This window comes from Epargyreus clarus, unplaced genomic scaffold, assembly GCF_041222505.1.
Source record: "Epargyreus clarus isolate Ecla_fem2 unplaced genomic scaffold, WU_Ecla_fem_2.2 ptg000006l, whole genome shotgun sequence".
NCBI classification, from domain to species: Eukaryota; Metazoa; Arthropoda; class Insecta; order Lepidoptera; family Hesperiidae; genus Epargyreus; species Epargyreus clarus.
Genome location: NW_027332214.1, coordinates 10,643,953 through 10,668,052, shown reverse-complemented (window position 1 = coordinate 10,668,052; position 24,100 = coordinate 10,643,953). Strand labels below are relative to the sequence as shown.

The 24,100-nt window shown below is 34.2% G+C and overlaps 4 protein-coding genes across 5 annotated transcripts; 2 read left to right on the top strand and 2 right to left on the bottom strand.

Annotated features, from left to right (window-relative positions):
* Positions 1–1,267: 1,267 nt before the first annotated feature.
* Or-16 (olfactory receptor 16) lies at positions 1,268–9,120 on the bottom strand. Its single transcript, XM_073073473.1, has 16 exons — positions 8,780–9,120; positions 7,940–8,077; positions 7,520–7,688; positions 7,266–7,375; positions 6,781–6,880; positions 6,294–6,398; positions 5,720–5,875; positions 5,592–5,638; positions 4,281–4,619; positions 3,996–4,127; positions 3,525–3,693; positions 3,332–3,444; positions 2,950–3,049; positions 2,445–2,549; positions 1,998–2,153; positions 1,268–1,560 (listed from the first exon to the last, which is right to left on the bottom strand). The coding sequence occupies exons 1-16, from the start codon at positions 9,118–9,120 to the stop codon at positions 1,504–1,506; spliced, it is 2,337 nt and encodes a 778-aa protein (XP_072929574.1). The 3' UTR covers positions 1,268–1,503.
* A 1,159-nt stretch (positions 9,121–10,279) lies between these two features.
* On the top strand, positions 10,280–13,765 carry Cog2 (conserved oligomeric Golgi complex subunit 2). The gene is made up of 6 exons (XM_073074031.1): positions 10,280–10,479; positions 10,581–10,808; positions 11,229–12,075; positions 12,325–12,530; positions 12,873–13,321; positions 13,474–13,765. Exons 1-6 carry the CDS (start codon positions 10,402–10,404, stop codon positions 13,745–13,747), a joined length of 2,082 nt encoding a protein of 693 aa, XP_072930132.1. The 5' UTR covers positions 10,280–10,401; the 3' UTR covers positions 13,748–13,765.
* A 143-nt stretch (positions 13,766–13,908) lies between these two features.
* PolI (DNA polymerase iota) lies at positions 13,909–16,088 on the bottom strand. The gene is made up of 2 exons (XM_073074032.1): positions 15,929–16,088; positions 13,909–15,833 (listed from the first exon to the last, which is right to left on the bottom strand). The coding sequence occupies exons 1-2, from the start codon at positions 15,937–15,939 to the stop codon at positions 14,021–14,023; spliced, it is 1,824 nt and encodes a 607-aa protein (XP_072930133.1). The 5' UTR covers positions 15,940–16,088; the 3' UTR covers positions 13,909–14,020.
* Positions 16,089–16,501: 413 nt separating this feature from the next.
* On the top strand, positions 16,502–23,796 carry LOC140742947 (uncharacterized). Of its 2 annotated transcripts, none has more exons than XM_073074034.1 (9): positions 16,502–16,688; positions 16,763–16,957; positions 17,357–17,494; positions 18,491–18,721; positions 19,191–19,274; positions 20,190–20,343; positions 21,460–21,632; positions 21,996–22,091; positions 22,769–23,796. In XM_073074034.1, exons 1-9 carry the CDS (start codon positions 16,623–16,625, stop codon positions 22,913–22,915), a joined length of 1,284 nt encoding a protein of 427 aa, XP_072930135.1. In that variant the 5' UTR covers positions 16,502–16,622; the 3' UTR covers positions 22,916–23,796. The 2 variants fall into 2 exon arrangements, with proteins under 2 accessions (XP_072930135.1, XP_072930134.1); XM_073074033.1 differs by having other exon boundaries at positions 18,491–18,733.
* The last annotated feature ends 304 nt before the right edge of the window (positions 23,797–24,100 follow it).

The window sequence follows — 24,100 nt, the reverse complement described above, 5'->3', positions numbered from 1 at the left end:
ATGTTGAGAGTTGTGATTTAAATCGTTTTTTAAATTGTTCGGTTGTGGTTTTTATTGGAATTTCTCTTATTGTTCCGCAATGGATTATGATGTACTGAATTTTTAAATTTATCTATTCTAATGATTTGTTATCATCTTTATGTAATTGAATAATATGTTAAGTCGCGTTGTGTTTGATTTTTTTTGGTAATTTTGTATTTTGGAAATAAATTTTATATGTATGCAACGGCGATCGGTTGATTTGTTCTTAATTATTGTTTTACCAAATTCGGTGTTGCCAAATTTGAGTAAATATTTTTTGGCACATTTGATTCGAAATTCAAAAATCCATTTAATCTCAACTAAATCACATTAATGATCAAAAGGTAAGCTTTTAACGTTGCGGCCTTATTAACAATAATATTACTGTGCATATTCAATTCTTTGTAATCGTATCATCGAAGTATAAGAATTCAAGTAAACGCTTTAATAGCTGGTTTATACATATATCAAATCGTTATTTATTCAAAAGGGAAAGACATTAAAGTTAAATGTGCAGAAATTCTGCATTCATTCGTACGTAAGCTACGGAGCCCATAAATAATAAACTTACAGCAATAAAAACATATTGGGATAAGTATATTGTATGCGGATATGGATATTCAAGGTAATTCAGGGGTTAAAAATGATCCGAATCAATTACCATACAATTTGTACATCATAGTCATACGATTCCGATCATAAACGCTGGTGGAATATGGCAACCGACAATTTTACGCTACAAAATAATTTGCAAGTAAGAATACATTTATTTGGTTTTTTTTTTGCTTACAATATTCCACATCTTTCTCAATCTCATTTGATGGTAGGTGATGAAGTTCAAAATATAACACAAGAATTTGCCTGAAGTTCAGCAGTTATCGATTGATTTTCATAGATAATAGCGCATAATATCGCCGCCGGCCAGTCACACACTTTCAAAGAGCATCTGAGGCCTTAGTACCCCAGTTGTTATGTTCTTCGGGCGTCTATTTACCTTGTACTACTTAGAACCCGCGAATATCAATCTTGTACTACATGCGGCAACGCCATCTGTCGCTAAATAAAATTAATTTTCGACTTTTATATCAATCGAATTAAATATTAGGAGAAAAAAATGAAAATGCAGTTTTATATTTTTTTCTTTTATTTCCTCGACAAACATTTGTAGCATAAAATTGTCGTATAAGTATTTGTAGCATAAAATTGTCGTATCGTATAAGTAAAGTAATTCTGAACCGAGGTTGTTATTGTTTATACACGCTCAGCTTTACGCAACACTTTATATATTTAATTTAAGCGCACGAATTTACTGACTCGACTAATGTTTTTATTAGTTAAGTGTCGTTGAGTGTTAAAAGGTGTATTTTTTCATAATTTTTCATAAACTAAGCACACTTTGCCTAAAATGTCGTGAATGTACACTACGCATAATGTGATACACGGTTTATCTATGAATAAACGATTAATTTGTGATGTGTTGTTTTATTTGTTGTTCGCCTGGTTAAGAAACGCGAAGTAGGAGTACGATGATTTTAAGATCTGGAACAAATGGAAAACATATTTGGTTTATAGCAATATATGAATCACTTTTGTATATTCCTATAGTCGTGTGTCGTTACATCGACCGACACACAAAGATGAGTACACAAATATTAAGACCCAGGATCTGGCTGGTTTCAAACCCAGAATGCTATTTGTGTCAAACCGGTATGGTGATCGTTGGGCCATACAATCCTATAAACCTGTACCTACGGGCGCCTACGGAACACGAAGCTCGTATTCCAGGCACTTTTTTAAATTAGTGAATAGATGCACGTGTCCCACTAGAAAGATGACTAGCAGCATCTTCCTGCTAAGAGTTTAATCCACTGCAGTCATCAGCACGCACTCCAAAGCTCGAAGACTACCACATTGTCTCCTTTCTAAAAGGCCTATGTCCTACAGAGGACTTCTTGGATGGATAAAGATCTACTGACCGATACGAACGTAGGTCGAGAAAGTGGAATGTAATGACCGGCCTTGAAAATGATAGGTTTCTTCATACACTCCATAGCGATGAGCAAGGTTCTCTTGAATTTGGCGTCCTGCTCGTACCACGGACACTGGTACAAACTGTCCCGGAGGTCTTCACTCTGGACAAGAATAATGGAATAGCAATTAACCCTACAAACTACAAATTTCTACTGTTTCTTTACAGTATTTATGCAATTTTAAACTCAAAATAGGTAAGTAGATATTTTTCGTTATCGTAATAACATAAAATAGAAGCATAAGGTAAGATTGGAAAAGAAAAAATAAAATTTGAATAAGATAAAACCTTGAAAAATTACGGTCCAAATAATGAAATATGGGCCATATATTTCATTATTTGGATTTTCATTATTGAATGGAATATGACAAAATATGAAAGTTAGTAAAGTTACCCTTGCAGTGAGTTCACTGCCGCACCAGCAGTACAGGAACAGTTGGGAGAGCATCGTCACCATATAAATCAACATTGAGTAGAACTGCACGCTACTGGGCTCCTCCTAATATACGTAAAATAATAACCTTTCAACAGTAAAGGGTACATTATTATTTTCTAGGAGAAGATCATAAACACCCCAGCTTCTAAATTACTTCTAAAATATTTTTTTTCGGATTTCTGAAGAGCACCCAACTTAACGTACCCAAAAAGTTAGCGTACCCGATGTATTAAAAATCGGGTTCAAAATTCCGTTACATAGTTACATACCTACATACATAGATACAACCCAAGCTAATAAAAGCGTGTTACAAACAAAATAGCCACAACCTGTTTCTAGATAAGGGCCTCCCCATGACATAGTCCGGAAATTTTGAATAAAATGTCTAATTAAGCAATAAAAATTTTATAGGTAAATCAAGATAAAGTTAAATTTAAACGATTTTGTGTTGTTCGTTACGTACGATAGATATTCGAAGTCCAATAATGCAGATGATAGCCACAGTCCCGCATAGCTGGAAAAATATGTTTGCGTGATAGCTGTTCTCCAATGTTTCTATAAATCTGCAATGTAATTAATTGTTTTCGTGTATGTATATTTTCAAAGTTGACCATCACGAACTTTACTGCATGCAATATTCATTGAAAAACGCTTAAGAGTGCTTAGATAAGTTATCCGGCTCAAAGGACCAAATACAGATGCATTTTGTACGGTGTACTTTTTGTAGTTGTAATTCATACTAATACTACACTAGATTTAAGTGGATAATTTAAGGCGAAAAACCAATCCAACACCTAATACAATTAAAATATACGTCCCTTTATTATTAGGGGGATGATTGTTACCTTATTATAGTCTGATGCTGACTTATGCATTCCACAAACAATGTATTGTTTTCCTGGACCATCTTATCCTTATGTGGGTTAATCAATTTTGTAGACATGGGAACGGCTTTCAACTAAAAAAAATATTTATTTGAAGAAAAGTTAATCAGCGGCGTAGGTATATTTTATATTTTATCCATTTGATTCACTTTACCTTTTTGAGTTTATCAATGATAATCTCAAGCTGACCGCATCCGTACATGATCATAGCGAGAGTAGTTCCATCAACCGCGAAGAATAATAGGGCGCTGATATAGATACTCATCATTTGATATACGTAACCTAACTCGTATTGAGGCGACTTTTCTGGACCAAAAGGCATCCTAAGAACGATAACAAATATTTATTAGAAGTTAGATTGTGAAAAAATGTATATAATCAATGACGTATTTCAAACGTTTTGAGAGGAAAACCTTACCAAAGTGTCTACAAAATTTATTATTAGGGTTAGTTAACAGACAATGATTGTAGCCATCCTTTGAGCGTTTTATTGCTTGTGTTGGGTGGCTCCGCTCTGCCATATCATGTTTATAGATTATATAGTAGACTTATTACTAAATATTTATAACAGTATTTATTTATTATTAAGTATTAAGGAAGCAAAAGCAAATCTAACCAGACTCACCAAATATTAAATGGAAACGATCTCTCATCTTCAAGTAGAGGCACTATAGCCCACAGCGTGCAGGTAGTGAGCGCATTAACGAGAAAAAACATGCTCAAAAGCTTAACTTTTCCGGCTAGCGCTTTTAACATTCTGTAACCGTAACAACTAAAATTCAAATTCTGCTCATAGATTAGTGTCGTGACGCTTCTCTATAAGAGATGGCGCCACATGTGCGCTGAATCACGCTATCGCAGTTTTCTAAGTATTTAATTGTATACTAATTCTGAAACAAACCAAACTTACTTCTCCTGTTCCGTGGTTTGTGGATCAAATGCCTCGCAGGTCATGTACTGCAGTAATATCCGTAAATTATTTTTGTTTGTTACGAACACAGTTGCCTTATAACACACTGACGCTTGAGTGAATAACAAGTACGAAGCCTCTGAAACTGCCTCCAGATCTCCCCAAACCATCGCTATGTACATAAACTCAAACAGGATGAAGGCATACTGACTTAACATGATCAGAATCTTGTAGACCATATGGATGAATATATACTGAGTCGGTGGCAACCAAATACCTAAATGGGTCAAGACATACTTCGGACGACTCAAGAAAACACTTATGCTGTCGAAAGTCATACTTTAACCGAAAATATCTTACAATTTACGGTCAAATATTGGATTGAATGGCGTAGAAAATCAGTCATTGTAGTATTATATAGGGACTACATGGAAGACAAACTTACTCTTTGAAAAAAGATACAGGGTGCTCAAAATATAGTTAACCTAAATAAATTTTATTAATGAACCTTTGTTCTGCAGTAGAACAGTTTATTTCTAAACGTTTAACAATGAAATTATATTATATCCCTTAATTTTACCCCTGTATCTTAAATAGGTTTTCTATTTTGGTTAAGCAAATGAACCATCTAAGTAACACTAATGCAAGTAAATTACGTGTTATTTAACATAAGAAATTCAATTTTGGGAAAAAACTTATAAGTAGGTATGTAAGTTACTCGCGCATCAAAGAGTCTAGGAAATTTTTAATCTACTAAAAACAAGAAATAGATATATTAAATAATATAACACACTGTTTCAAATTGACGAAGGAAGTTAGAATCGCAAAACGTACAATTTATAAGTTTAATGACTTTTGTTTACAAACTCGAAGGTGATAATTAACAAACAAAATAATTACTCTCTACCTAAAGTTGTCGCAAAGTTTGTACATATTTAAACACATAATGTCACTTTAAACACTAAAATTGTTCAAACTAAAACAATTAAATGGAGACATTTACTAAGCGAATTGAATAATACATACGTAGATGCAAAAATAAAAAAAAAATAGTAGGTAGATTGATACTAAGTAATACAAGAAATAACAACTAATAATAATAAATAATAATATAAACAATTAATGTTGAAAAACTAAATGACCAAGTTGCTTAAAGTGCATCTATTTTAAATTTTAAAATGTATTGAAAGCTTTTCAATTGAAGGTGATAGTAGTGCTAACCATAGACTTAGAATTGTTTCGCTACGCTATCCAATATCTATGGTGCTAACAATTACCAAACTTTTTTAAAAGGCAAAGTTAAGGGACTACTTCGTTTGATTCAATACTGCAAAATAGGAATAGGACATCCGCAGAATCTGTAAAACAAAAAAAAAATCCTAAACTTAGTAATTGTTGAATTAATAACAGATCTTTCTTAAAAAATATATTTAACATACGGCAACAAATGTATGCCGAGACAGAGCTATATAGTGTCCCGCTCGAAGGACCATCGGCTTGCTCATGCGCATCATCGCGATACACAGCGCCCGTTTGAACCTCACGTCTTGTTCGTACCACGCGCACTGGTAGAGCACTGTGTGGAGCTCCTCGCTCTAAAAACAAAAAAGAAGCATACGTATTTGGTAAGTGGCTACCGCCGCACGTAAAACCTCGCATATAAATAAATGTCGGGTGGCAGATTGATTGCTAATTTGTGTTTCGAGACTGAAGAATGAATTGAGAAAAACAGTACGAGAGATGACATAGTCTATACTACTGTTAAGTGTGTTTACCCACTCGCTGAGTTCCAGAAAATATAGTTTTGGAGGACTCTTAGGACGTTTAACTTATAAGCAACATCTCTACAATAATAACTAAACTTTATTAATTAGGTTCCCTACGTTGAGATTGCCGTGAACATACAAACTCAGTAAAATACCCCGGACATAAAACAGATATCTAAAGGCGATATCAAAAATAATGATAACAAGACTTACTTAGACTTATATAGGTACTTAGTATAATACTTACGGTAGCCGTAAGCTCATGACCACACCAGCAGCACACAAATAACTGGCTGATCATAACGGATAGATATGTTAGGATCGAAAAGAATTGCATGCTTCGCCAGTCGATCTGAAAACCACTCTTTTAAGTAAATTTAGTTTTTTAAAACAGTACAAGATGATGAAACTATATTAATGCATTTTAAAGAAGTTTTACTTATAAGGCTATAAGAAAATAGTGGTGTTACTTTACTTTGAAATACGCCCTAGTCAATGAATTTGAAGTATTAGCGATTAAAATTTTAGTCTACAATTTTTAGACCATATCTTAAATGATATGGAGGCATGGCAGTGCTCCGCTAAGTGGAGCAATATCTTTATCTTTAGGATCTCACAAAAAGTGTCAGGCGACATACTGAAGCGTGACTGTGTTTAGGTAGTGAAAGTAATAAAATGAAGAGGTAGACCGAAGTTACACATAGGTACTTGTAAAAGTATCATTTGATACTTACAACTAAAATTCGAAACGCTGACATGCAAATTAGACCCACGCTTCCACTTAATTGGAAAAATAGATATGTGTGATATGCGTTTTCCACGAGTTCCGTAAATCTGAAATAGAAAAAGACTGAATTCCTGATTTCTGAGTAACTTATAAGTACGTTATTCGTAAGACAACTCGCTGTATTTTACAATCGCTCTATTTTAGGCGTCAACTTACTCAATCTACCACTGCCCACTACCGTAAAGTTTTAATGTGATTTTTCTCCAGATCAAAATGAAACAATACCTACTTAAGTAAACAAGACAAACCTACCATTGCACACTTCTTGTATTCTGTACACAATCAATTGGTTGTTAAGGGCTGTCGGGCACAGTAATAAGTTTATTTTTATAACTGCGGCAAATGGCATGGTCTATGTCTATTCTGGTTGACCCTGGTAGCTGCCCCTAAGGTAGTCCCTAACTACGATGATATAATGTTAAGCTAACTTACGATACTATACACTGATGATGTTTAATACATTCGGTAAGTTTTTTATAATTGACTTCGAGTAGCTGGTCTCTTTCTCTGCGCCCTATCTGTTGGGTTTCTAGCAACTTTATCTGAAAATATAATTTGGAAAATAAATGTTACGTATGAAATGAAACAGAAACCCTCTCGTCCTACTTCCACTTAGCCAATTTTTTATAATAATTTTTGACGTTCGTATTCCAGCTGCATTACTTGCAATTCTAAAATAAACTTACACTTAGAATCTTGTCTTTCACGATATCAATTTGCGCACAAGCGAAGATCACCATTGACAAAGCTACGCTGTCTACTCCGAAGTACATGTACGCACTCATGCAGATGGTCAGCAGTTGGAAAGCGTAACCGAATTGGTACTGTGGTGAAAACTCGGGATTTACTGGCATCCTGACAAAAGAGAATTGCTAATTTTTGTTACAAATGGAGAGATGGAAAGAAATATGTAGGTAAAAAATTACAAAGGGAAAGCTATGTAACACCTAAAAAAGCTTTGGAGTGAATAATGAACTGCAAAGCTTAATGAGTCAAAAGTAAGGAAATATGTACTTAGCATTATGGTTTATTTTTAGTTACATTTATAGGTACTTTATTTAATAGTTCCGACGTAGCCACTGCGTGCTGCTGTCTTAGATTCTTACCACATATCAAACGGAAATTTCCTGCTTCCAGCATCGTCAAACAAAGGTTTCAGCGCCCACAGGCCACAAGTTGCCTGTGAACTTATCATGAAGGCTAGAAGTAATCGCTTAATCCTCGTCGCTTGTACTTTTAGGATCCTGATTTTCGTCAAACATAAAAAAGAGCAATGATGTTATTTCTATTATAATTATAGAAAATTATAGTTCAAAAAACTAAAAAACACGCTTTTATGATAAAATGATAAAATCAACTAAAAAGTAGAAAATAATTTTCAATCTAAGAATCAATTAAGGAACAGTAAATAGTATAACTGTGGAAAAGGCGTGGGGTGCTCCATTTATCAGGTTCGAAAAGCGCCTCGAAAATCGTTAATCCTGAGGATGTCGATAAGGACAATGGTACAAAATTATTAAAATCGTGTATTGTCATCGGTTTTTGATAATTCTTCAAAATTTTGAATTAAACTGAACGTTCAAAGTGGATAGAAATCAGGCTCAAAGATTCCGTTACTGTTACGTACATACATACATACATACAAACGTACAACCCAAGCTAATAAAAACGTGTTAAAAAGGGCTATTTCATTAGTTAGCGACGTTTTACACATTATCAATATTAGCATGTACCTAATTAATATTTTACTTAGGTATATTTAAGTAAGGATTAATGCAGGTACTTTACTATCAAATAGTATTAAGTACATGCTTAACCAACATCAATCATATCATGTATGTATATCTATGTTTTTACATGATCGCTTCGCTTGTTGAGACTTTTTTTTATTATAAAACTATTCATACTTTCTTTCCTATCGTAAAATATACCTTCTTCTAGCTTACCTTTCATGCACATTAGATTGGGGTTTAAAAATGTCACCATTCATTTGCTTCAACAACTCTTTGAGCATATCTATGTTTCCTTGAAGCACTGTAACTTTAAAACACAAACAAGCTTGGGTAAACAAAAGGTATGATGCCTGGGACACCGCTTCCAAATCGCCCCACACTTGTATAATGTAGACAATTTGGAAAATCAGGAACAAATACTGAAGAGACATCATGAAGAGTCTGTGAGTTTTGCGAAACCACGGTTCGTTTTCAGGTGGAACCCACACCCCCAGATATTTCATGACGAATTTGGCTCTGTTCAAATAAAGATCTTCAGATACCAAACTAATCATTATGAGTAAGCTATAAATTTATTTATTATATATTTAAAATATAAATATATATTTAATCCCGAAAGCTACAGTGAGTAATCCTGAGTAATTCAAGTATTTTATTAGTAATACTAAGTACTTATTTTACTAACAATTCGTTTATATACGTATTGTTTTCGCTAGTTATGCTATTATGGAATAATTTGCCTAAATTGCGGCCTCGTTTATGATAATAACGAGGGGTTGAAGATAATTAGCACATTTTGTTATGAATTGCCTCCTTGTCATATTGTTGACACAGGTTCTTGAAAATTAGTAGCTATTGTTAAATATGTGTGCACTTTAGGTTGTTTGTATCACATTTTCATGTATGTACAATTGAATCTATTTAATTCAGCGCTACTTCAATGTTTGAAATAATCCGGTCTCACACGTCGCTCTAGTTAGACATGCGACATACCTCATGTGCAATTATTTACTCATAGATAATGCACTAAAATGAAAAATCCTATAGAGATTGACAATAAATGCCTATAATGAAATGAGCAATGACGCAGAAAAAGCCAAACAAATAAAGGTGTAAACGGAAATTGCGATAAAGTTACAAACAAATCCATTGAGGAAGTATTGTCGTATACCTTAGCCATTCTATAGTTATTAAAGTTGTTGTAGCTTCTTATACCCTATCAAATTATATTTTATACCTGCCTATTCATTCTTGCTTATTATCTTTGTTAAACTGTTTCGAAATTATTTACTTACGTCTACAATTTTGAAATTACTTTTTAGAAAATTAAAGATATCTACAATAGCCATTAGATATTTATTATCAGAATCGTAATATGAATCCGGGTTTTATTTTAAATAATTTCAGTTTATTAATTCATTATAATATAATCTCCAGAGATCTCCTTGTTACGTGACCATTCCTATGTTTTTTAGTATATTGTTACGTCATAACATATTAGAGCACTTATACATTATTTTTATGGGTTTCAATAGTTTAAAGAGTATATTTTTATTTATTTACTGAACATATTCCATAATGGGGTGAAAATATTAACGAATTATAAAATAATATATTTTTCGTGTTACATCTTGTATCATTATCATTATTATGAACAAAGTTCTTAACATCTTACTACGCGTATCCGAACAAATACCTGACGTGTGATGTGTCAAGCTACGTCAGTGAAGTAATTGTCAAAATGATCGCCGAATATAGGGTGATATTTAATAGATAAACAATTTTAACCGTTCCTCTCAATAATGGTGCCTTAAAAGCAATATATAGTTAATATAATGGACAACGAGCTGAAGGAGTTTACGTTGCCGCCCGCGCCACGGGGTCTGTGCTTTGATCGGAACGATTTTGTCAAGGTAACAATTTCTCTATTCGTGATAAGCTACAAGCTAATTAACAAGTAGATTGCGCTTTATTACTAGTATACAAGACTTTATTATCCATAATTTGTTTACAGACAAATTTTTCCGTCGACAATTTTCTATCGGAGCATCAAAATGTGGCGTCGTTGGAGACGATGCGAGATGACCTGGGGGTGTACCTGAAGATCCTGCGGCTGGCCATGATCGAGCTCATCAACAAGGACTACGCGAATTTTGTCAACTTGTGCGCGACACTCATTGGTTTCGATAAGGCAATAATTAAAATACAAGTACCATTGGGACAATTGAATGATGAAGTCCTGGTAATTTTATTTTTTATTAAGTGTACATTTATTCCATATAGTCCTTATTAGCCTAGCTGCCACGTATTCACGTCATGAGTCTCTGTAGCAAATGATGAGTCATTAGGGAAATACATAGATAGGAATAAAAAGTAATAGATGTTGTTTCAGTGCTAAGTGGTTAAAATGTGATGACTGTTATAAATGTATCTACCCAAAGACCTACAAGATTAAGCAACTTCATTGATTAAGACTGATTAATGTGCTCTCCAAATTGCAGAAATACTCATAATAATTTATCTGTAGTGTCCAAATTATTGAACTTCAATTGTGTGATAGTTTACTCTTCCCATTAATATTTTAAGAGATAACTAAGGGAATCCATGAGCAACTACTTGTCACTTAATTTATTTATAAATACTTATCATCTTCATGTTTCAGAGTGTAAAGCAATGTTTAGAAGACGCCATGAAGGAGTTATCTATGTGGTTAAACCAGCGGCACGGGTTGCTTAAAAAGAAACAACTTCTTAAATATTACAGTCAAACTATTAACTGCCTTAACACACTTAACATTATTTTAAAAGATATATCTTACAAGAGGAAAGAGGAACAAATAGTTCTTGCAGACCGAGCCACAATGCAGTATAACCAATTGAAGTTTTCTATATCAAAATGTGGTACTTTAATAAAAGCAGAACAAAAAATGCAGTATGAAGATGTGGGTGTAAAATTGGTGCAGACACTTAATGACTTACTTTTTCAATTTTGGAATGATAATCACGAAGAGAACCTCTTAAAAACATTGTTAACTCTTACCTCATTAGATAAAATCAAGGAAACTGAGTTGTTAATAAGAAAACAGGCAGTAGCTCCACTTTTGCAGGATATTATCAATGAACCAGCGCTACAGAGGAGCAAAGATGGCCTCCAAGGGATTTATAAAAGAATACTTTCGTTACTAGACACAAAGCTCAAGTTGTTAATTACGGTGACACAACATTCCAAGCTAACATTTCTCAGTAAAAAGTATAGTTTTTTAGTAAACTGTTTTTGGTGGGAGGTTGAAAGTCGGCTAGAAGTTAATCTAGCGTCAATATTTGCACCGGGTAACCCCCAACTATTTTATAGGCGTTACAGTGAAAGTATGCAATTTGTAAAGAAAATAGAGGATCTATGTTCTGACAGAGAAACTGTTAAAGCATTGCATGAGACAAGTGAATATAAGAGCTTCCAAAGACGGTGGAACCTGCCTGTATACTTCCAGATCAGATTTCAGGAAATTGCAGGTAATATTTATAAATTTTTCCTCACCCAAATATATCTTCTCTTATAAAATTAGTATGTTTTCATTTTTTTATTACTACATATTTATTCTTAAATATTACAGTCAATATTTATTTTTAAAATTCGATTTTACATGCTGCATATTATTTTAGCTGTCTACCTAGTAGTGATCTTGGTCAGAACCTTCTTTATGTAATTTTTTCTTATAACTCGGCACAATTAAAATAATAGTTAATTAATGATATTTTCAGGTGGTTTTGAGTCATCATTAAAACCAACCCTCACATTAGAAAAGTCGGATGGGTTTGTAATAGCAGAAACACACAAATGTTGGAGTGCAATGCAGGAGTGTTGGGCAGATGGCATCTACATTGAGGCTCTAGCACATAAATTCTGGAAGCTATCCTTGCAGCTGTTATCCCGGTATGCTACTTGGGCGAAAGCATATTGTGTTCAGGTAATGATAGTTAAAGTTGAAATGATTTGTCACAATCATCCTACATATTTTCTTTTTTCATAATCTAATCATTATCATAAATGCTACAGATGAGCCAGACAGAGCTTAATTATGAATTTAATATTGTATAACAGTATTATCATTTATTCCATGTATTTACAATTGGTATTTAGTCATTATTTTTTATTTTCGGCTACAGGAAATCCTGATAAGATTATGTGTGAAGTATTTGTTTTATTTTGTAATATACCCTTTGATTTATATTCTATAATGAAATCATTTCCTATTAATTCTATATTAATAGGAAATGACAAATTACACAATTATATATTACCTTCACAGAGAAATCCGTCGCCAAGATTGGAATTTGCGAATGTTAATAAAGAGCTGATTAACAATTGTATAAACCTTTATGTGGACTCCCAAGTACTTTTAGAGAGGTTGCCAAATTTTTTACAACTTGTACAGAGTAAAGTGCCTGGAGACAGAAGTAAAGAGTTACTTCAGCAAAGTTTCAAACCTTCTGAAGAATTGTTACAAGGAACAAAAACAAAAATACGAGAATGTATTGTTAATGAACTGTATGAGCACTTCAATATACAATTGAAGCAAGTGAGTGAAATACCAAGGCTATATAGGAAAACCAACCGAAGTATACCTACAAAACATTGCACATACATTGAAGTTATATCTAAAACAATGAGGGAGTTCCACAATGACAGTGCTAGTCGGTTGGATCCTGCATTTTTAATAGAGCTGTATAATGCCTTATTTAATGTAATGACAGTTTCGTAAGTATAAACATTATATTTTACTTTTACTCGTACTCAATAGAGTAGTAGTAATTTAAATATTACAATAACATATAAGTTCATTCAACTTAATTTGCATATTTGTCCGTTTGATAAGAATAAAGAAAAAGTTTTTCTGCTCAATTTTTCAGTTATTTCAAATATGTAGAAGATGTATTGACCTCAGTACAGAGAACCGAAGAATCGCTAAGAAGACTGAAGCAAAGTAGAGACAAAACATCACAACAGAATAGTGATCCAACGGGAGTTACAGATGGGGACAAGATCAGATTACAAGTCAATGTAGATGTGTTAGCATACTCCCACATCGCACAGTCTCTACAGGTCAATGTAAATAATGTGCACAAGTTAAATGATTTAACTTCAATGGTTATAAATGCTGTAAAAAATATAGATATTAAATGATATGCCCAGTTAATACAATTTACGACTTATTTTATCCTGTTATTGAAGAGTACGGAAATTCTATGACTCATGTGTCAGAATGATTCATCACTCTTGTTTATGCGACATGTCTTAAGCTGCCTTTACTTGCAACTCGGGTTGATGTAAATAAAACAAATGCATTTTATAACATAAACATGTATTTGATCAGCTGAATAAAAATTGTATGATTTGAAAAAATAGAAACCATTCACTTATCGTTTAAATAATTAACAAGATAATATCTTACTAATACTATTTGTGTGGAACAAAATATTTCAAAAGTGTGTTCGGTTTTGATCTGTTTGAAGTTCTGGGGCTACTTCTAGGCACCTCTGAGCTGGAGGGGTTCTTCCACATTGCCTTCAACTCTTGCTGCATTTCATCTGGAAGGGCGTTGAACACTTCTCTATCGACATAACTTGGACAGTCTTCACAGTTGCCTCCTTCAGCTACATCCTTCATCGTATCTGATGTATCTGACAGGTTATCCTTGGCCGGACTCGCTCTGGGAGTTAGTGACCGGTCTCTAGAATTCAGCCTCAGCTCTGACACTTTCTCAAGTTCTTTTGAGTTCAACCTCAAATCTCCCACCCTTAACTTACTTGGTGACGCCACCTCTTCTTTCGAGAAACATCTCCTTTTCGCTATCAAGCCAACCTTTTTGGGCTTCTTGGGAGACGGTTCCACTTCAGCATCAGATAAGTCTGTTGTAGTACTACTACTGGGAGAGGCTGCCGAATAGTCCATGGAAGATGCTGATGTATCACAGTCATTCTGTATATTAAGAACGGATTGGACAGATATGTCGTTCATTAGGTAGTTCACGATGGAGCTCCGACCCGTCATGCGCTCCTGGAACTTAGTGAAGGCCAGCCCCACTAATGTCAAATGGAATGGTTTTGTTAAGTCAATAAGCTTATTAAATAATCTCATAATTATGGTCATCAGTTTATTTTGCCCTGCTTCAGTCACAGTTAAAGTACCATTGTTTATTGTAAATATGGAAGGTGAGACCTGACACTGTCTGGACTCTCTATGACTACTCAGCCTTTTGACATCCTTCTTTCTCAATGTCACTCGTAACGAAACTGGAATGCGACCGTCTTCCCTGACCAATACTAGCAGCCTCTGCAGCAATGCTGCAAACCGTTCCTCCACTTCACTTTTAACACTGACAGTTTTGAAGCTGTCTTCTAAACCTATGCTCTGAGGCCTGCCCGTCTGCTTCACTGGAGTATTATCTTCCCCTATACTTAAATTTTTCAGTCTAACAGCCATGTCACTGCTGAAATGTTTTTTCAACACGTCCAGGGACACTTTTTGTAAGTCACTAACAGTTATGATTTTTTGTGATATGAGAGCTTCAGTTGTTTTGGATCCAATACTTGGTATTGACCGAACACTTTGTAGAGTGGACATAAATAGGGGTCCGTGCTCCGGGTATATAGTTGTTTGATCATTGGGCTTATGAAATGGACAGATGAGTTTAGCCAATAGCTTGTTGTGTGCAATACCAGCACACGTTGTAAAACCTAATTCGTTGTAAATTTTCTGGCGCATTTCTGTCGCCACTTGTGATGATATTTTCAGTCTCGTGTGGCAGCCACAGGGGCAGTCCATGCTCGGTTCACTGAAGACATGCCCGGCCACTGTGACCCCAGAATTTATGCTTTTTAACCTTTCCTGGACCAAATTTGTGACATCAATGTAATTCTCATCCATACCTAACTTTTCCACTGGACACTTCCACGTTTGTAAAACGGCGAAAATTTTGTTTGAAGCGGTTCTATAGTCGTGCAAGTCCTCACCATTCACCAGTTTTAAATTAGGGCACACTTTCAAGGCGTCCGTTATGAGCATACACTTTTTTACCCCGTACTTCCTGGCCTCATAATTGCTAGTTACGACGATGTTTTTCTGTTGAATACCGAGAGGTTGCGAGCGCAGTTCGGGTTTCCGGATCATTTCCACTTGAGCATAAAAACAATCGATGTCGATGTGTATGATGCTCTTCGGGTGTTCGCTGGCTACGTCCGTGAAAGTGGAGCTACTTGATTCCATGATCCTGTTGATTAATCACATAGTTTAGTCATAATTTACTTTGTTCTCCCTTAGTTTTACCTGTTGCGATAGGACATGTAATTTCAGTTAAAACTAGACCTGTCGTCCATTGTCGTGTAAGTAATGGATGGAGATTAAGTTGAACTATTTAAGTACAATATTTCAATGGGAAAATATTATTTTTCTTTCATAAAATCCAAAATATTGATATTTTACATTGGACAATCACGACACATCAACAGAGACAATATTGCCAGCATTATTTTTCACAGGTTAAAAAAATTACAAAGTTTTAATATAGATTATATATAAAATATAATATATTTATTTTTTATCTTAAAGCTATCTTTTAGAAAATTTAGCATTTATCTTTCAGCTATATGATGTGATTAAAATTTAATTTGGGAAGCTATAATTGTAATTTTTCAGTTATAAATACAAAAATTAAAAGATTAAATTATTTACAATAAAAATTGTTTCTAATAATTACAGACTTTTCTCTTAAATATTGTTTTTCTTATGTTTGTACTTAAATACGTTCTAAGTTGTAACATTTTCATAAGTTTATACTTATTTTAATAATTATTTAATGTCCAATTTTTTTATAGAAAGTTGTCCCCAATAAATATCGGGACATCTCTACAAATTGCAAACGTCAATCAGTCAGCTGTCAAAATATGTGTCATTTCACAAGAAGTGGGTGTTCGATGTAGGTACAATAACGATTTTAACAAATAAACATTTAACGCCGTATGTGTCGCAATAAACAGTTATGACCTCTTGAAGCGGAGTCATGGAAGGGCTACCTTCAGGGGATATACAGGCGAAGTATCAGAAATTGGCGTCCGAATATTCGAAGGTAACATTACTTAACGGTAACAATAATCTTTATGCAGTCGGCAATTTGTGTGAATTCGTTGTTTCCGCTTTTAGTTGAGGGTGCACGTCAAGGTGTTAAAAAAAGGCGTTCTAGATGAGCAAGCTAAATCAAATGAATTGAGGGAGATACTAAAAGAAAAGGAGAAATCTTTAAGGAAAGGAGAATTGGAGATTGACTCTTTAACGTTTAGAAACCAGCAGTTGACGCGGCGCGTGTCCGTCCTTCAAGATGAACTTGATCTTTTACAGGTTAGTTTTATACATTAATAATTCAGTACCCATTTTAAGAGAGTGACATATGAACAAGGATCCCCTTGTATTCACAACAGTATACATATCAAATGCTGTACTAACACTGTACTCATACCTTATCAGAGAAATATCTACAAATCTACATACACACAATATCAACACTCTAACTCATATTTCTGTCATTGAACTGTTTATAATTGGACTATTGAACATAATGAGAATTGGTTAAAACCTCAACTATTATTATCAGTGCACTTTCTTAAGGAATATTTTTTTGCTCATTTATCATGACCAATTGAAAATCAAGACTTATTGTATTGTGATCTAAGGAAAGTCCTACACACAAAGTAGTATAGTTTCTGTTTAATGTATAATGTTTATTATTCTTTTTTATAGTTAAAATTATCAAAAAAATCTAAAAGTAAAGGAGATGAGAAGCCAGCGCCATCCACCAGCTCAGCTCCTCTGGACTCAGGGTTACTACAAGAGGAGTTGCAAAAGAAAATTATTGAGAATGCCCAATTTGCCTCACAGGTAATGAAACCAACCACAGGTATTGAAACCACTCTTAAAACCTGTAAAGCAGCACATAAGAAGTATTTTAAATGGTGTAGATGGGTTTAATATGTGGCATCAAGAGTTGCAATGAATCTGTGAACAGCTTTAGATAGATCCTTCTCAATATAAAGTCTGACACACATGTCCCAATGGACATGTGTGTCTTGCCATTGACTTACCATCACATCTGCAAACTCATTTTCTACCCAACCTAATGAAAAAACAATGGACCATTTAATTCATTTTTGTCGTGCCACCAAGTATTTACATTTTAGTACTGAAATAAAGTAGATAAATACATTAAGAAAGATAACATTGTTCATGAGTATTTGTGATTTGTTTAATACCTTGTTAACCAGTAGTAAAAGAAAACAAAAGATTTAATATTTAAGCCCACCAAAATGTATGTTTTTCTATTTTCCTTCTTCATTTCATAATACACGTGATTATAGTACTAATTGTATATCAAATAGCAAGTGTTTTAATGTCTATTAAATTGTTTATGCTTATGTAGTGTTAGTGACCTCCTTTCCTGCAATCTCCTGTCCAAAGATAAAATTACAGAGTGTTACTATTTCCTAACTCATACTATCAGCAATGCAGATTTACCATTGTATTGTAACATTTGTAATAATTGTCTTTGTTTATACACTTTTAAATGTGTTTTCTTCTTAACATATTGTACTCATAACTGCTCATAATTCTTAATGTCTTCTATGGTGGATAGATATACTGGTCTGATGCGTAGAGAGTTCTGGGTTTGATTCCTGGCGAGACAGATATGTAAATGATGTATTTAGATCTGTCTGTTCTGTAGTCTGTTCTAGATCTGGATATTTGTGTATTTGTCTTTGTGTGTGTTCATGGCACCCACGACACAGGGAATCCTAGTGTTGGGCAGTGAGTGTAGAGAGTGTCTATTTTTTATTTGTAAATTTCAATTTAAAATAAAATAATATTTTTTTCTCTTAGCTTTCAGACAAAACCTTCGAAGTGTCACAGTTGCAAGCCTCCATAGAAGACTACCAAAGGCATCTAAACGAATCTGAAAGTAAATACAAGTGTGAAATAGCTAAGTTGAGGAACAAAAACCAGGAGTTGCAGTTTTCACTAGAAGAAGCCCAGAAGCTCGGTGGTACTCCAAATAAGGCTCTTGTGGGAAGCAGTCAGCCCACGAGTTGTAATGGTGACTTCTTCTCAGAGGCAGGCAGTTTGGTAATATATTTAATACGACATGATTAAAAAAGTATTTGATAATAACCATATTATTCTAGGAGTTGAAGGTAAAACTATTTGTGATGCCATTGTCATGAACCTGTTACTGTCCCACTGCTGAGCATGGGTCTCCTCTTGAAATGAGAAGGATTAGGCCATTGTCCACAGCACTGGCCAAGTGCATATTGGTAGACTTAACATACCTTTGAGAATTTTTAATAAAAAGAAAAATAATAAATAAAAAGATTCTCAAGTAGGTGACCTCACATAATTTTCCTTCATTGTTAAAGTAAGTTATACTTAAATTGCATAGTGTTTTTTTACTTTTTATTTAAATGTTTTATGACACAATTTGACCTTCACTGTGTATTATCTATTGCAAATTATTAACACATCTGTGGTACATAAAAAATTAGTTGCCTTCTAAGTTCTAATAGTAATAATCTATCCATTACAGGTGGGTAGTGAAGATGCTCTAAGTTCTGTGGATGACCTGCACATCAATGAGCAACTGACTACTAAGGCACACACATTAGAACAAGTTAGTTTTTGTATTTTTTATTTCTCTATTTTACCTACATGTTTAAATACAGTGTACAGTGAAATTCGTGATTGAGGTGTCGTGATTTTGATAGAATTCTATACTCAATGCATAAAATTATAATTTTACAATTTATAATGCACCTGTTTGTTTAGATTTTAAAAACATTAAAAATTATATGTCATACTTTTTCACTCACTGCATTTTATTTAGAATATAATAGTAAAACAAGAAAAAGAAAAATGAGGGACAATATATAGAAGACCAACAACATTTTTTTTAGCAATTTCAAGCCAACAAATCAAAATCTTTTTTGTTCAATCCTAATACTAACAAGTACTAGTACAAGTATTCTAATACTCCTAATACTAATATTAACAAGTTCAGTTTCTCTTTCCTTTATGCGAAATTCATGTAATGTGTTTGTTATTATTTTTATTCTTTAACCTAACGATTAAGCAGATGTGCTACCTGATGGAAAGTAGTCTGTAAAGAATGGACGCCGCCTATGGACATATGCAACACCAGAGGAGTCGCCAATGCATCGCCGGCTTTGGATGAGAGCTCCTTTTACACTTTATTTGAAGAGCCCCATGTCATAGCGCTACGGGAATACCTCAGGAAGCTCATTCCACATCTTGCATGCTGTCCACCTGATGGTAAGTGGATACTACCGTCCATGGACATCTGTAATGAACCCCCGATAGGATTAGATATTCCTACCTGAGGTCGGCCACAGATGCGCCGCTACCCCCGAGGACTAAGCTGGAACGCCTCGGAGAAGTATGTCTCCCTTACCACACCCTTCAAAACGGAACAGCATCCTAAAACTGCTGTTATTAGGCAGAAAAAGGTGTGGTGGTGGTGCCGCCGGAGTCGAAGCACAATGAGTTCTACCACCTTCAAAATTTGCAGGAAAATCAAAAACTCCGTATGGAGTACGAGCTGTTGCAAATGGAGAACGAGAGCCAGCGGCTGGAGATCACGCGGCACGTGGCGGCCGCGCAGCGCCGCCGCGGCGACGGACACGACTCCGGAGACTTCAATAGCTTTAACGACACGTCTATAGGTGAATAAGTCTTATTATTTATTTACTAGCTGTGCCCCGCGGTTTCACCCGAGATATTTCTTTTTAACACGGGTGAAACCGCGGGGCACAGTTAGTTCTAAAATATAAGTATCCTAAATTACTCCTTATTACATCAGCTACTGGACAATAGAAGTCCCGTCAAAATCGGTTCAGCTATTTCAGAGATTAGCCAGTCAAACATACAGACAGACAGACAAAAATTATAAAAATGTTATTTTGGTGTATGTACCGTATGTATATTCATATGCATGTAGTAAAAAGCGATTATTTTAATATTAAAAAAACAGACTCCATTTTTATTTATATGTATAGATAAAACACCAATATTATGTTGGTGTTATTATTTACGTAACATTTATGCAGTTCAAAGATACAATAAAGCCATTAAGGGCCAGCGTAACGCCATTATAATTATAGGTGTTAAATGAAAACATAAATAATAATTAAGTGTTACAATCATACCTCTACCTTTTCTTTCGTTGTCATCGTCAACCCATTAGTGTTCCACTGCTGGGCATGGCACTAAGCAGTTAAGCTCATAGTCCACCATGCTAATCAGGTGCTAATTGGTAACACTTTAGAGAACGTTTTTTAATATTTTTTTTATTGGTGTATATATCATTGATTGTATAACTCGACCCATTGTATTGACAAGTTATATTTACGCTCGATAATTTGTTTTGTTGACAATATCATTCTTATGTATTGATTACCCTATAAGTGCCTGTATACTCAAATTATTTATATGATTGCATATTTATGAGGCATACATGGCTGAGGATGGTATAGTCCGCGTAAAACTGCTAGTCCGCTCTGAATATAGAAATGAATTGCGTCGCCATAACAAATTGTATGACTACACCTGCTCGCGACAAGTTCAGAGCGGACTAGCAGTTTGTTACGTTATACGAGTGTTATAAGAATGTTTAAAATTGATGAGAACTTAATAAATGAATATAAATTGAAATCATTTGCTTTTTTTAGAACTAAATTATATTTATTGTTTTATTCACCAAATAAACACATTGTCATGATTAAAAATAATTGTTAAACATAAAAAAGATCTTTAAAAAAATATCCTTGTAACATTTTCAGACGCTGAAGGCAGAGTTACAGGGTTATTAGGCAGCTTGGAGGTACCGTTCTTGGTGAACCACGAGGTGCAGGTGCGGGAAGAGAGGATGCAAACCTACTTTAGGAATAAGATTAGCGAGTTGTCAGCCCAGAGGGAGGAGCTGGAGAGCAAGACTGAAAATTATATGAAAGAAGTGAGTTGTTTCATTGATAAGAAAATGTGATTTTTTTTAATGTGATATCAATAATTGTAATGTTTTTATATTAATTTTATTTAATAGTATTTCTTACGAATGACTCCACGCGCCATTAATTTATTCTCGTCAATCATTATATTGTTAAATAAAATATTTTAATTTTGAATTTGATTTACTATAAAAGCGTGGTTTTTAGCTTTGTAAACTATACATTTATTTATAATATGTTTCTAAAGATAGATCTTGAAAGGATTTACATCACATTATGATGTGATTTTCGTATGATATTAATGTATATTATATACGACGAGGCAATATTTTTAAATGTGAATATTCAATGTGGTATACAATATTTTTCAGTGTGAATTGCTGCGGTTGAGGTTCGAAGAACTGGAACATGAAAAAGAGACCGACGCGCAGACGATACAGGAGAAACATAACACCATTAGCAGATTGGTAAGCCTCAACCACTTCATAGTAGCACACAGTGATTAAATCTTTATAAAGAGCTCTTTAATTAAAGAGTTCTGTATCTGTCAAATATTCGGAAAACATGAATTTAATTTTTTTTTTCGTTGACGGATACACATTTCATAGATTGTTTGGTTCTGATGACCTTTTTTTAGCAACTGTGTTTGGAGGTCCCCAAGATCGGAAGAACGGGGCGGACCGCCCCTTCCACCCCCCGTTAAGCCGCTAGAGCATTGATGTTATAAGTAAATTGCCATTGTGCCTTGTGGGCAGTTAATTATGCATATATTTTATTCAGTGTTTCAATTTAATATTTTGGATGTTATATTTTACATAATTTAAAATTGCAATATACTAGGTGTTATAAGAACATATAATTGATTTGTGTATATATTTTTGTCTTCTTACATATGTTTATATTTTATTCTTATATTTTGCCTTACTATGTAGGATAATGATTTTCGATCGGATGTATGTATGTGTCATTCGTTGGCATGCTGTACAGTGTACAGCCCAAGTGGCTTAACGGCATTTATCATATAAGGTATCCTTGAATTCATCTAAATTGTGGGAGTGACGTAAGCTATATTTTTAAGCAGTTTTTTTTATAAAATTTCCAGTTATCAATTGAACCTAATATAATGTAAATATGAATGTTCCAGGAGGAGGAGTTGCACTCGACGTCGCACAACTACGAGCAGCAGATGTGTGTGCTGACGGAGCACGTGGCCGGCCTCAGCGAGCAGCTCGCGCGGCAGCACGACCAGCTGCAACACCTCAAACACCAGCTCAGCACCAAGAAGAAGTAGTACCATTCACACTGGAAGTATCTCTTTTTCAATAATTGGAGACTGGTTTTCCTAACCTTTATCCCTTCTTCAAAGCTGACAAAATAAAAGCCTGGTGCCCGTAGCCCACGGTGACTGCTTTCAATAAAATAACCAGCCTACCTTATCACAAGATATACTTATAAAAAAGATACCAAGAGTACTATTTAGAAACAAACAGCTAAACTAAAGGTATCAATTCGGAGGTGTCTTATTAGCAAAGGAACGTGGGCTGTGCACTAAAACAGTCTCAGACTAAGTTATCGCCACTAGGGACGACTCTTATTACCAGAGAAGGATAGGCCTATGGAATAACCTCTATATAAAAAAAGACCTGCAAAGCAACAGCTATAATACAGTTGGCATCGTAGTTATTCAATTATGAGAAAGTAGTAAGCATTAAATTGAAACAGTTCTGAATGATCATACTGAAAAGGTCATATTAAAATCATCTCTGAGTACCATTACTACCTGGCACTGAAACAGTTTCAGCCTCACAGAAAAAGTATACCTACAGAAAGTACCACTAATAGAAAGTAGTACCCGCTAATTCTAAAATAAACTATGTACTGGGAAATAGACTAAACGAATGAATGAGTATTTGTAAGTAGTTGCCCTTTAAAAGAACCTATGATCTATGATCTAAATTTAAGTTTAGATCATAAGTTACCAAGTCTAATATACGTTTAGGTCATGTTTGAACCCTGTAATATATACTATACTAAACATATCGCTGCATTGCAAGAAAATTCGCACAACTCAAAAAAAGGTAATTTTCTAGGAGAGCCAGGTTAAAATTAAACATTTTCTTTTCAAGATCTTTTTAATAAATGAATTAAATGAAAAATACAGTTATAATTAGTTATATATGTAACCGTATAGTTAGACACATTAAAAATGGAAATATTTTCGATTGGATTTTACCTTTGACAAATAAATGAATTTTGAGTTGTGCGGCTATTCATGCAAAGCTGCTATATATTAAATGATAAAGATCAGTTAATACTGTTAATGACATTCTAATTAATCCAGTTGTAAAGTTGCCTTATTGATGGAGATAATTAATCAAAAATATACCTCATTTTAGAAATAATATTTAATAGATATTTAGATTTTACAAAATAATCGAGAGTAATAATTGGCACTGCCTTAAGAGATATATGATAA

Excerpts from the sequence above, each read along its gene's own strand:
- Or-16 (XM_073073473.1), bottom strand. The coding sequence starts at position 9,120 with ATGATTAGTTTGGTATCTGAAGATCTTTATTTGAACAGAGCCAAATTC. Across the intron at positions 5,876-6,293 it reads GTCATGAGCTTACGGCTACC|AGCGAGGAGCTCCACACAGT; the intron begins GTAAGTATTATA and ends TTTTGTTTTTAG. Across the intron at positions 1,561-1,997 it reads CTCGACCTACGTTCGTATCG|ATCTTAAAATCATCGTACTC; the intron begins GTCAGTAGATCT and ends CATTTGTTCCAG.
- Cog2 (XM_073074031.1), top strand. The coding sequence starts at position 10,402 with ATGGACAACGAGCTGAAGGAGTTTACGTTGCCGCCCGCGCCACGGGGT. Across the intron at positions 10,480-10,580 it reads ATCGGAACGATTTTGTCAAG|ACAAATTTTTCCGTCGACAA; the intron begins GTAACAATTTCT and ends ATTTGTTTACAG. Across the intron at positions 13,322-13,473 it reads TTTAATGTAATGACAGTTTC|TTATTTCAAATATGTAGAAG; the intron begins GTAAGTATAAAC and ends TCAATTTTTCAG.
- LOC140742947 (XM_073074033.1), top strand. The coding sequence starts at position 16,623 with ATGGAAGGGCTACCTTCAGGGGATATACAGGCGAAGTATCAGAAATTG. Across the intron at positions 18,734-19,190 it reads TCTCAGAGGCAGGCAGTTTG|GTGGGTAGTGAAGATGCTCT; the intron begins GTAATATATTTA and ends TATCCATTACAG. Across the intron at positions 20,344-21,459 it reads CTTTAACGACACGTCTATAG|ACGCTGAAGGCAGAGTTACA; the intron begins GTGAATAAGTCT and ends TAACATTTTCAG.